The sequence below is a fragment of the Heptranchias perlo genome, chromosome 2 (genome assembly GCF_035084215.1).
Source record: "Heptranchias perlo isolate sHepPer1 chromosome 2, sHepPer1.hap1, whole genome shotgun sequence".
Taxonomy (NCBI): Eukaryota; Metazoa; Chordata; class Chondrichthyes; order Hexanchiformes; family Hexanchidae; genus Heptranchias; species Heptranchias perlo.
In genome coordinates, this window is record NC_090326.1 from 81,109,563 (window position 1) to 81,123,438 (window position 13,876).

General features: G+C 46.9%; 1 protein-coding gene across 1 annotated transcript in view; it reads right to left on the reverse strand.

The window, feature by feature from the left end:
- Window positions 1–602: 602 nt before the first annotated feature.
- Window positions 603–13,876, reverse strand: part of itgb8 (integrin, beta 8) — a 107,972-nt gene continuing 94,698 nt past the window's right edge. Inside the window, exons 12-15 of the mRNA XM_068003686.1 lie at window positions 13,705–13,802; window positions 8,501–8,620; window positions 1,439–1,605; window positions 603–1,316 (exon numbers count right to left, since the gene is read on the reverse strand). Of these exons, the coding sequence (XP_067859787.1) occupies window positions 1,200–1,316; window positions 1,439–1,605; window positions 8,501–8,620; window positions 13,705–13,802 (502 nt within the window). The 3' untranslated portion in view covers window positions 603–1,199. The remainder of the gene's footprint in view (window positions 1,317–1,438; window positions 1,606–8,500; window positions 8,621–13,704; window positions 13,803–13,876) is intronic.

Here is a 13,876-nt window from a genome sequence, read left to right on the forward strand (position 1 = left end):
ACTATCACAGTATTTGCTTTCTTGGAAAAAATAGTTTCACAGATCTTATTTAGTACCTATGTGATATTGTTGAAGATTTTGTATTCTGTTAAACTTAGTTCTCTAGTAGTGATAACTAAAATCATAACAATAGTGCAATTATTTCCAGTGGTTTGCTTACAAATATTATATTGCACAGGGAGTTATCCATCGCTGGTCTTTCTCACAGCTATAGTTATCTCTTCACTTCCAAGATTTGTGGTTCTCATAAGTACAGCATATAACAAACAAAATGTTTTGATAAAATACTAAAAACATTTGCAGAACTATAGGATAGCTCTACAGATTTCATTACTTTTGAAGTCACATTGATTTAGTTCAGATTGAATTTCAGTTAGCTTGAGTCTGAAATGTATATAAACCGTTTGAGATTATTGCCATAAGAGTAGAACGTCAATGCATGACATACTGTGTGGTATCCTGATGACTACAGTCAATTTCTTGGTTGGAGTAAAATGTTAAACCTTGTATTCAGCTGCCTATTAGACAACATTTTTCACAAGCTTTTTCTGATTACATAAATGCCCCCATCAGTTGGGAAACAGACATGGAAACAGGTTTCTCAGTAATTTTCCTGGTATTATGAAGTAAGATTGGAGAAAGTTGAGCTCTTCAACCTTGATAGGAGGCCACTGAGAGGGGACCCCATAAACATACATAATAGGAAACAGTATAGAAAAGGTAAATGACATTAAGCCACGATAGTAGGACAAGTGGATACAAGTTCGAAATAGTGAAAAGCAAACTTAGGACTGTTTTCAGGAAGTTCGCTTCACATTGTAATCAACACATGGGGGGTGAAATTGGTGATGAGCGGCACTGCAAAACAGGCGATAGCGAATCGGCAGTAGATTTTACACCCTGCCTGATTTTCTTTTCCAATTCTGCTGATTCGCTATCGCCTACTTTGCGCTACCGTCCATGTCCAATTTCACCCCCATGCAGTGGATTTCCTGATGGGGTAACGGAGGCAAAAACCTTCATATCATTTAAGAGTTGTGTAATGTGATACGGAATGGACACTGTTGGCTTTTCTGGTTTGGTGAGCTGGGATGGATTGAACATTGCTCTCGTAATCCATATTTATCTTGTGATCTGGTCATTTGGTCTGGAACCCATTAAGTAGTTTGGGATCCTGTACTATTTTTGTAATGTTTCTGTTACAAGTCAAGCTTCTGAATTCCTTGCATTTTGTTGATGTACACATGCAGCTCCTCTGGTTTGTCACACCTGTATGCAATAGTTTTTGAATTAACTGTAGGAAATGGAGTTTTTCCCTTGAAAAAAAAAGAAATTTGTACCTTCAGTAGTTTCTCCCAGTATATTTCCCTTATGATGAATTATCAGAAATGATTTAAACTTTCTGGCCATTTGTAAATCTATAACCTATTAATTCTACCTTTTGTGGAGGAGATATCTTGCAATTGCTTCCAGGCCGATTTGGTTCATTTGAATTCCAGTGCATCATTATCTGCCTGATTACCATCACAATGATTAATCCAGTGATAACTGTACCGGTAGAGAAGACAAGAAACATTGCAAGGGTCTTGTGGCTAGAGTAATATTCTGCAAAATAATAATAGAAATAAGTGAAGAGACAGATCTAAAAGCATTATAGGTGTTTCATATTTAATTTTCACTTTAATGTATGACTTTGTATAATGTACATTACTGTAACTAAACAAATGCTCAAACAATTCAACATTCAGAAATATCAAAATAAATTTATACTGAATTTCTAATTACAATAAATAACTGATTTTACAGATGCTAACTCATTGGATTATTGATAAGACAAACTCAGCCTGCAGAATTAATTTCTAGCAGTCTATTGTAAATCTGAGGAAACCTTTATAGCATATCAGCTGGGACATCTCTTCTGCTGCTGTTTGCCTTTATAGGTTCGTTTAATACAATCTACTGCTCTATATTCAAAATTGCCTAATTCAAATTATGTTAATTCAAATCCAAATCAAAAAGAGACTCCAGTCTTATTTTATGAAAACTGCTCAATTCATACAACTTAGACAATTCAAGTTTTTTATGAGCAAAACACAAATTCAAATTAACAGTAGTAGACCGTAGTTCATTTTGGCAAAAGCTGATTTTAAATCCACTAGGATTTCTCATATGGAGAGAAGTCCTTTATCAGCACTGAAATGCCAATGAGAACACAACAAAACAAGGAGGGCCAGATTTGGTTCAAGAAGTAGTTTCCAATCACTTTTATAGACAACGAAATTAGTGAAGGAGCAAATTTAATGAAGCTGGCTGGTAGCTGTGAGGAGGGCTCGATTTTCCAGTGAAGTGGCAGGTGTGTTGGGCGCGGGGTAGCTCCGAAAATCACGGAAATCCAGAGCAGGTTCGGAACCCGACACCAACCCACAGACCTCCGGGTTCCTCTCTGACGGGTCTGGGTACACGCGCGCCTGCCTCCCAAATGCGGAAGTCCCACCAGCAATTAAAGCCGATGGGATGATAGTAAAGAGACTTATTTAGATATTTGAAGTACCTAATTTTGTCCACATTAAGGCAGGGGTCCGATTTTTAAACATCCTCAGCGTGTTTCCCGTGCTGTGGGAAACACACCATGTTCTACCAGATGTGTTTCAGCCAGCAGCCAGTGGGACATTCAAATGCTTGTTTGACAGATGGGAATAAAAGGTGAGTTTTTGCTGCAGGGCACTCAGTTCTTTCACACAAACTTTTGGCTGTGAGATCTTTTGTGTTTTCACTGAAAATTCTTAGTTTCCACTCAGAATTCTTCTGTTCACACATATGTAACAACTTTTCGGACCCCCTCAAACTGACACCATCAGGATGGAGGGCGCGATGTCTGCATTCACCAGCACAACCGAGGACGAGGAACATCACCATCCTCGCCAGGCATGGCGTGCACTTACGCCACTTGCAGCTCCACAACAGAGTGCTGCGCCACAGGCACCTGCACAAGAGCACAGAGGGAACCAACAGAGGGACCGACGTCGCAGGAGGCACTACCCTCATCAGAGGGTCTACAGACGGAGGCTCAGCTTTCTGGACCTCTCTGAGGAGGAGTGCATAACGGAGGCTTAGAGTGAGTCGCCAGGTAGTCGCCGACATCTGCAGCCTCCTTCATGCCAAGCTGCTCCTGGCTGGGTCGAGCGGCATCTCATTACCCGTTGCTGTCAAAATCGCCACTGCCCTCAACTTCTTCACCTCCAGATCATTTCAGGGTGCCGCTGGGGACATCGCCGGGGTCTCTCAGTCGTCTGCACACAATGCATAAAATAGGTCATCGATGGCTTGTTTCGCAGAGCCTCGCAATACGTCATGGACCTCAGCCAGAGGGAGAGGGCAGTGGGATTCCACTCCGTGGCTGGCTTTCCATGGGTGCAGGTTGCAATCAATTGCACCCATATAGCAATACGAGCACCTCCACACGAGCCAGGACTGTTCATCAACAGAAAGGGGTATCAACACTCAGCTTGTTTGTGACCACCGCAGAAGATTCCTTCACGTGTGCACCAGATTCCCTGGCAGCTGCCACAATTCCTTCATTCTGAGGGAATACAACACCCTTAAGGGCTGGCTCCTCAGGGACAAGGGATACCCCCGGCACACGTGGCTCATGACACCTCTGAAGAACCCCATCAATGAGCAACAGTGTCGATATAACAACAGCCACATCGCCACCAGGTCTATAATTGAGCACGCTATAGGGCTGCTCAAGATTTAGGTGCCTTGGTCGTTCTGGGGGAGCGTTTCAATACACACCAGAGTGGGACGCATTATAGTCATGTGTTGTGCCCTGCACAACATGGCACAACAGAGAGGGGTGCTGCTTGAGGATGCCCCATCCACATCTGCCACCCACATTGAGGAGGAAGAGTAGGAACCCATGAGCAGAGCAGTGGCTCACCTGGCTGCTCGAGAGGCCAGGGAATCACTGATATGTGAACGGTTCTCCTAATATCAGAAAGTGTGAAGAGTCCAGTCCTCACACCACCTGGAAAGAGCAGCGCCCACACCAGGCCGCCCACCCCTCCCTGCACAAAACAGTCCTGCAACTACACATACATCCATTGTAAAGTGACCAATGGGCAGCATCAAGTATCGCTGTTCATGGTGAACCTCATGAAAGGGCCCTATCACAAAAGCCAGTCAAGAATGGGCAAGAGTGGCAGTAGTTGTGAGAATGATAACATTTAATGAGACTTTAACAAAAAGGAAATATAAATGAAAAATATGACAGTCCGTCAAACACCCTTGTGCATACCCTTTGTGCTCACAAAACCTTCGCCTTTCGCTTCCGACTACTTCTACGTGGTGCATACTCTGTGGCTACTGCATAGTGGCAGGTTGCTCATGTTCATGCCCTGACTACTTACATGCGTTGGGCCTTTGCCCTCTGGGTTTTGGAGGCCGTGAGGGCCCTGCCAAAGACTGCTCCACCTGCACCTGTGCAGGGGCAGACTCGGCCACCTGGAGATGAGGCAGCATTGCGGTTGCTGGTTGAGAGGGGGGCAACCGGTGAGACGTGGGAGCGCTTTGGGTGGCGTCCCCACTTCCATCTCCCCTTTTGCCATCATCTGCCTCCTGGGCCAGGCCCACATCACTCCTACCACCCTGCTGGAGAACAGTGTGGTGGACATGTATGATGTTTTGGAAGGCCATTTCTAAAGTATGTGTCAGCCTGTTTAAGGCGGCAGAATGTTGTTCACCCTGATTCCGAACGGCCGTTGTTAGGGCCTGAATGGACTCATTTGTGAGCCATGCTTGAAGCTCAATGGACGTAGCCTTCTCTCCATCGCAGACGTTCCCTCCCGTACCTGTACCACCATTCCACTAATGCAGGAGATGGACTCCTCCATCCTCTGCGCTATTGTGGAGAGTGTGCACGGCACCTGTTCCAGTATCTTGCAAATGTGCTGCTGTCCCTCGATCATTCTCCTTTGAAAGGATGGCCCTGGGGTTCAACATCTGTGGCCAGCTGAGCAGAGCCTGGAGAGGAGTGTGCCCACCGGCGCGGACTCTCCACAGCTGCCCCTGCCACCAGTGTCTGCTCGTGCTCATTTGTGTGTTGTGACTCACCAGATGCCAACCCAACTAACTGAGTACTAGGACCCAAGGTGTGAGTATCTGTGCTGGTGGATGGCTCAATAAGATGTGACTGTGTACCCTCAGAAGCCGGCAGGTCCTCTGAGGAATCACCTTCTGCTGTCACTGCAGTTGCTGAAGGCCCTGTAAGAGAACAGAAGGCAATATTAAGCATCATCACAGATATGTCATGTTGCGATGAGCATACTGAGGAGATGAAGATGGCAATCATTGTTACTATCAATTCATATTGTGTGTGATGAATGTTAAAGGTGTGTCACCAGACGTTTGCGGGGTGCCAGTCTCGCCATCCCCGATGGACAGTCACACGAGGGTGTAGCTGAGCTCCAGCGTCTCCTGCTCCATGTCCATGAGGACCACTATTTGTTGTGGTCGCCCTCTCGCGTGCATTTTGCACTCTCTACTAGAAGGGGAGAAAGAACAGACGTGTGAGTTATTGATGGTAAAATGGCCAATCGATGAATGCACTGATTTGGGTGAGGCTGACCGTGAAAGAAATGCATCAGAGGGTGAGTATGAGACAGAGACATCACATTGGATGAGGACTGGGGTGAGTGGTAGTGGTGGGGTGACTAATGGGGAGGTGAGGAAGTGCAGGTAAGTTGAGGATGAGCCTTAAGTGGGTGTGAGGAGTGATGTGATGGAGTATTGTTGGCAGTGCAGAATGAGTTGGGGGGGGGGGGGGGAGGTGATGTGCAACATGGAATGTAGGAGAATCAGTCAGTGTACTCACTTTTGCTGACCTAGTTAAGTCATTGAAGCGCTTCCTGCACTGGACCCAGGTGCGGGAGATGTTGCTGCTGGTCACCTGCTCTGCCACCTCGAGCCGGACCTTCTTGGTGGTAGAGGCAGGGCACTTCTTCCCGTCTGCGGGGTAAAACGCTTCCCTCCTCCTCCTCACCCTGTCCAGTAGTACCTGGAGTGAGACATTGTGGAACCTTGGAGCAGCCTTGCCCCTGTGCTGCTCCATTGTGGTTTGTGAGTCTTTGCTCCAGCAAAAGCCTTTGGAGCAATAGCCCTTTAAATAGAGCTGCTCCAGCTGACAGCCTATGATGCGGGTGCGCAGTCTGACCACTGTGCAGCTTTCCAACAGCAAACCTGGAAGCCATGTTAAGTGGCACCAATTCAATTGCGATCGCGTGGGAAACTGACATTTTTTTATTGGGTGGGTTACCCATGCGCCCATTCACCCCCCCCCACCACCACTGCCATCCCACCTCCATTCTAATATTGGGGCCAAAGAATTTGCAAAGGGATATAGACAGGTTAAGTGAGTGGGCAAGAAGGTGGCAGTTGGAGCATAATGTGGGGAAATGTAAGATTATTCACTTTTGGAAGGAAAAATAGAAAAACAGAATATTTTTTAAATGGTGAGAAACTATTAAATGTTGGTGTTCAGAGAGATTTGGATGTCCTTGTACACGAAACACAGAAAGTTAACAAGCAGGTACAGCAAGCAATTAGGAAGGCCAATGGTATATTGGCCTTTATTGCAAGAGGGTTGGAGTACAAGAGTAAGGAAGTCTTGCTGCAATTGTACAGGGCTTTGGTGAGACCACACCTGGAGTACAGTGTACAGTTTTGGTCTCCTTACCTAAGGAAGGATATCCTTGCCTTAGAGGGGGTGCAATGAAGGTTAACTAGATTGATTCCTGGGATGAGAGGGTTGTCCTATGAGGAAAGATTGAGTAGAATGGGCCTATACTCTGGGAGTTTGGAGGAATGAGAGGTAATCTTATTGAAACATATAAGATTCTAAGAGAGCTTGATAGGGTAGATGCTGAGAGGATGTTTCCCCTGGCTGGAGAGTCTAGAACTAGGGAACATGGTCGCAGGATAAGGGGTCAGACATTTAAGACTGAGATGAGGAGGAATTTCTTCACTCAGGGTTGTGAATATTTGGAATTCTCTACCCCAAAGGGCTATGGATGCCCATTTGTTGAGTATATTCAAGACTGAGATTGATAGATTTTTGGACTCTAAGGGAATCAAGGGATATGGGGATTGGGCAGGAAAGTGGAGTTGAGATCGAAGATCAGCCATGATCTTATTGAATGACGGAGCAGGCTCGAGGGGCTGTATGGCCTACTCCTGCTCCTATTTTTTATGTTCTTATGTGAAAATCAGTAAAAATCAGTTTTTCTATGGAACACCAAAGGAAATGCTCAGCTATTTATTTGGAGTTACAAGCCCTGAATTTAACTGGGACTGGCGGCGGGCCACATTAACTGTTGGGCCTCATTTAAATAGACCAGCCCTGACTTCTGTCTGAACCTGCGTCAATGATGTCAGCCCGGCAGGTGAGAGTCGGGTGAGCGCTGCATGATGCCCCAGCCGGAGATTCGCGAGATGGGCCCAAGCATGGCAGCTGGGAAGTGGGGAGATTTGTTAGGTGATCACAGGAAGCCCAGGGCAGGAAAGGCCCAAGGATTCCTTCAGGGCCTAAAAACCTTGAAAAAAAAATGTATTTTACCTTCACAGCCCTCTTCTGAGCCTGTTGATCCTCTGCACTGGGTTTCCCTTGTAAGGCTGACACCAGGCGCTGGCCTCACAGCCGTCGGTCAAAATGTGGTCAGGATCTGAATGATGTTATCAGACCTTCGACTTTTAAATGTCAATGAGCCCTCGCTAGCCTGTTAAAATAGCGCAGAGTGTGTGTGCAGAGTGGTATGCTACTGATATTTTAATCTCCCACATGTCCCATTCTCGTTGGGGTTAAAATGGGGGCTTTAATTTTTACTGCAGCAATCCAGAACAGTTCTAGCAATAGCGCATGACATAGGAAACCATTCACCAAGCGCACAACACTGCCATAAGTACCAAGTTCCAATTTCGCCTGGTCCTTGTGCACACCAGTTTCAGAGCGGCGGCTGCTGAATTTGTGTCTCAATTCGGGCACAAACCAATTTCTAGGCCTCAATGTTATGATTTAACAGCATATTTAAAAATATTTATGTTAGAAAGGGTACAAAAAAAGCAATAAGACTGATCCTCATATGTAAAGAAGAATGAGCTGTGAGGAAAGATTGAAGCAGTTTACAGGTTAATGGTCTAGAAAGAAAGTGGTTAAAATGGACCTTATGGAAGTATATATTCTGATACACATAAGGTAAACCACATGATTGCTTCAAAGCAACCAAGAAAGTAGGAGCATATGGGAATTCATCAAGAATAAATTGAGAACAGATATCCAAAAACTCCCTTACTCAAAGAATGATAAATATTTGGAATAATTTACCAAGCAAGGCGGTAGAAGCAAAGCACAATGGGACGATTATTAAAAATAATTAATATAATGGAAGGATGGACTTTGATGGGCTGACTTTTCTTATGTTTTTATGTAATTATCTAAAACATTTACCTGGGTTTCTCAATATATAAAGATATTGCTTTTCAGTGTCAGTAGCAAACATCTTAAATTTATATAAGCACTTATTTTTTGCTTGAAAAACGCAGTGTTGTGATTTTTCTTCTTCCGATTCTGATAAAACATAAATTAATGACATGATCAGCAAAACAAATTTTTCAATGCTATCCCACCTTTGAGGATTTTCTGTCTATCTTAGTTAAATAAAAAACAACCATCTTCAGCCAGAAGTGCGGAGTGGATGATCCATCTCGGCCTCCTCCCAATATCCCCGCCATCACAGAAGCCAGTCTTCAGCCAATTCGATTCACTCCACGTGATATCAAGAAACGGCTGAGTGCACTGGATACAGCAAAGGCTATGGGCCCCGACAACATCCTGGCTGTAGTGCTGAAGACTTGTGCTCCAGAACTAGCCGCACCTTTAGCCAAACTGTCCCAGTACAGCTACAACACTGGCATCTACCCAACAATGTGGAAAATTGCCCAGGTATGTCCTGTCCACAAAAAGCAGGACAAATCCAATCCGGCCAATTACCGCCCCATCAGTCTACTCTCAATCATCAGCAAAGTGATAGAAGGTGTCGTCGACAGTGCTATCAAGCGGCACTTACTCACCACTAACCTGCTCACCGATCCTCAGTTTGGGTTCCGCCAGGACCACTCGGCTTCAGACCTCATTACAGCCTTGGTCCAAACATGGACAAAAGAGCTGAATTCCAGAGGTGAGGTGAGAGTGACTGCCCTTGACATCAAGGCAGCATTTAAGCGAGTGTGGCACCAAGGAGCCCTCGTAAAATTGAAGTCAATGGGCATCAGGGGGAAAACTCTCCAGTGGCTGGAGTCATACCTAGCACAAAGGAAGATGGTAGTGGTTGTTGGAGGCCAATCATCTCAGCCCCAGGGCATTACTGCAGGAGTTCCTCAGGGCAGTGTCCTTGGCCCAACCATCTTCAGCTGCTTCATCAATGACCTTCCCTCCATCATAAGGTCAGAAATGGGGATGTTCGCAGATAATTGCACTGTGTTCAGTTCCGTTCGCAACCCCTCAGATTATGAAGCAGTCCGTGCCCGCATGCAGCAAGACCTGGACAATGTCCAGGCTTGGGCTGATAAGTGGCAAGTAACATGCGTGCCAGACAAGTGCCAGGCGATGACCACCTCCCCTTGACATTCAACGGCATTACCATCGCCGAATCCCCCACCATCAACATCTTGGGGGTCACCATTGACCAGAAACTTAACTGGACCAGCCACATAAATACTGTGGCTACAAGAGCAGGTCAGAGGCTGGGTATTCTGCGGCGAGTGACTCACCTCCTGACTCTCCAAAGCCTTTCCACCACCTACAAGGCACAGGTCAGGAGTGTGATGGAATACTCTCTACTTGTCTGGATGAGTGCAGCTCCAACAACACTCAAGAAGCTCGACACCATCCAGGACAAAGCAGCCCGCTTGATTGGCACCCCATCCACCACCCTAAACATTCACACCCCTCACCACCAGCGCACCCTGGCTTCAGTGTGTACCATCCACAGGATGCACTGCAGCAATTCACCAAGGCTTCTTCGACAGCACCTCCCAAACCCACAACCTCTACCACCTAGAAGGACAAGAGCAGCAGGCACATGGGAACAACACCACCTGCACATTCCCCTCCAAGTCACACACCATCCCGACTTGGAAATATATTGCCGTTCCTTCATCGTCGCTGGGTCAAACTCCTGGAACTCCCTACCTAACAGCACTGTGGGAGAACCTTTACCACACAGACTGCAGCGGTTCAAGAAGTCGGCTCACCACCACCTTCTCAAGGGCAATTAGGGATGGGCATTAAATGCTGGCCTTTGCACCGATGCCCACATCCCATGAACGAATAAAAAAACCCCCAGCTCTTTCGTGTGTATTTCTCCAAATTAGCTTAATGTGGTCCCTTATCAGGCGACACCAGAGCCCCGATATTTATCGGAGCTGGGAAGAGAGCGGGTGGGGCGGGGTTGGATTTTTTCGGAACAGAAACCCGGAGGTGAAGTTAGCGGGCCAGATTATGCGATCGCAACTTAATTGAAGGATTACATTTTTTCTTCTGGGTTTCACATTCAGCAGCCAGCCAGACTGATAAGCCTGTCGGGCAGGAAAACAGCCGGGGAGAGATCAGAGTCTTCAGGGTTTGTATGGGAGGGGCGATCGCGTGTGTGTGGGGGGAGTCAGACATTGTTGGGGGGTGGGAGGGGGAGTCAGACATCGGGGGCAGGGTGGCGTGTTGGCTGATCGCAGGGTCTTATCTTCCCACTTGCCCCCAACCCACCTGTTCTTGAGGGTTAAAATTCCCCCCCAAGAATTTGTTTTGTTTCTGGTGTTTTGTTGCTTTTGTTACAAGCTTCAGGCAGATTTCTCCCTCTGCTGCTTCAAGGTGCATAGAAATCATATGCAGGTGAGAATGGATCTAATCACATTAATGCTTGGAATTTCCTGGATCACACTTGCACAGAAATTATTGTGAAATTTAGGTCAATCTTGTTGAAGGGAACCTACGCCGAAATTTCCTTGTGAGCTCATCTGCCTACAAGTGCAAACGCAACACCATCAATAAGGGTAATAGTAACCCGTGTCCTCTACCACCTAGAAGGACAAGGGCAGCAGGCACATGTGAACAACACCACCTGCACGTTCCCCTCCAAGTCACACACCATCCTGACTTAGAAATATATCGCCGTTCCTTCATCGTCGCTGGGTCAAAATCCTGGAACTCCCTGCCTAACAGCACTGTGGGAGAACCTTCACCACACGGACTGCAACGGTTCAAGAAGGCGGCTCACCACCACCTTCTCAAGGGCAATTAGGGATGGGCAATAAATGCCGGCCTCGCCAGCGACGCCCACATCCCATGAACGAATAAAAAAAAAGTGGCTGCTGTCTTTGGCCATTCGAGCTGCTTAGTCCTTCTGAACATATGGCTGGATGGGGGGAGGGGGTTGCCTGAGAAATTTCAGGTGCACTGAAACTGAGAGCACTTTGCTTATGTATAGTGCAGGTGTCTGTAAGAAAAATCATTTAATTTTTTTTTCAATTTTGCAACAATATCATGATGCAGTAAAAGCTGCTTAATGAATATCCTGTTAAAATGAGTCCCGTCTATAGTGTACAGATTTAGATATCCTGAACCACCTGAAATGTTACTCCATGCTGATACCATGAGAGGACTGCTCATTTACAGTGTCACATGCAAGGGGTATAACTGTCGAAGTGTAACCCGAATCTGATGTCAAAGTTTAAGTGGGGGGAACTCTGGCAGCCAGGACTGGTCTTGAGAAAGTAGCAGGAGCTGGAACTGAAATTGAGGGGCAGCAAACAATGATTAGGTCGAAGCAGAGTCCCCTAGGAGCAGTAATTTTTTTTTTTATTCGTTCACTGGATGTGGGCGTCGCTGACGAGGCCGGCATTTATTGCCCATCCCTAATTGCCCTTGAGAAGGTGGTGGTGAGCCGCCTTCTTGAACCGCTGCAGTCCGTGTGGTGACGGTTCTCCCACAGTACTGTTAGGAGGGGAGTTCCAGGATTTTGACCCAGCGACAATGAAGGAACGGCGATATATTTCCAAGTCGGGATGGTGTGTGACTTGGAGGGGAACGTGCAGGTGGTGTTGTTCCCATGCGCCTGCTGCCCTTGTCCTTCTAGGTGGTAGAGGTCGCGGGTTTGGGAGGTGCTGTCGAAGAAGCCTTGGCGAGTTGCTGCAGTGCATCCTGTGGATGGTGCACACTGCAGCCACAGTGCGCCGGTGGTGAAGGGAGTGAATGTTTAGGGTGGTGGATGGGGTGCCAATCAAGCGGGCTGCTTTATCTTGGATGGTGTCGAGCTTCTTGAGTGTTGTTGGAGCTGCACTCATCCAGGCAAGTGGAGAGTATTCCATCACACTCCTGACTTGTGCCTTGTAGATGGTGGAAAGGCTTTGGGGAGTCAGGAGGTGAGTCACTCGCCACAGAATACCCAGCCTCTGACCTGCTGTCGTAGCCACAGTATTTATATGGCTGGTCCAGTTAAGTTTCTGGTCAATGGTGACCCCCAGGATGTTGATGGTGGGGGATTCGGCGATGGTAATGCCGTTGAATGTCAAGGGGAGGTGGTTAGACTCTCTCTTGTTGGAGATGGTCATTGCCTGGCACTTAACTGGCGCGAATGTTACTTGCCACTTATCAGCCCAAGCCTGGATGTTGTCCAGGTCTTGCTGCATGCGGGCTCGGACTGCTTCATTATCTGAGGGGTTGCGAATGGAACTGAACACTGTGCAGTCATCAGCGAACATCCCCATTTCTGACCTTATGATGGAGGGAAGGTCATTGATGAAGCAACTGAAGATGGTTGGGCCTAGGACACTGCCCTGAGGAACTCCTGCAGCAATGCCCTGGGGCTGAGATGCTTGGCCTCCAACAACCACCACCATCTTTCTTTGTGCTAGGTATGACTCCAGCCACTGGAGAGTTTTCCCCCTGATTCCCATTGACTTCAATTTTACTAGGGCTCCTTGGTGCCACACTCGGTCAAATGCTGCCTTGATGTCAAGGGCAGTCACTCTCACCTCACCTCTGGAATTCAGCTCTTTTGTCCATGTTTGGACCAAGGCTGTAATGAGGTCTGGAGCCGAGTGGTCCTGGCGGAACCCAAACTGAGCATCGGTGAGCAGGTTATTGGTGAGTAAGTGCCGCTTGATAGCACTGTCGACGACACCTTCCATCACTTTGCTGATGATTGAGAGTAGACTGATGGGGTGGTAATTGGCCGGATTGGATTTGTCCTGCTTTTTGTGGACAGGACATACCTGGGCAATTTTCCACATTGTCGGGTGGATGCCAGTGTTGTAGCTGTACTGGAACAGCTTGGCTAGAGGTGCAGCTAGTTCTGGAGCACAAGTCTTCAGCACTACAGCTGGGATGTTGTCGTGGCCCATAGCCTTTGCTGTATCCAGTGCACTCAGCCGATTCACGTGGAGTGAATCGAATTGGCCGAAGACTGGCTTCCGTGATGGTGGGGATATCGGGAGGAGGCTGAGATGGATTATCCACTCGGCACTTCTGGCTGAAGATGCACCCGTGGAACAGATTTTTGGATCATGTCTCCAATGTAACAATGTTAACTCGGTTAATAACCCACAAGTGTGTTACATACAGTATGGAAACAGCATAATACAAAAAGCAATAGATACCTGAAAGTTGATCCACCACCACCATTTGAGAACATGAGATGCTGCAATTGGCAGGATACACTGCCCAGTGGTTTAAGACATGACACTGCACACACTTCCTAGAAATGAAGAGTCAGTTAAATCTTCAGTAACATTAATGTAAGTATACACATTTAACTTCAGTGTACTTGTG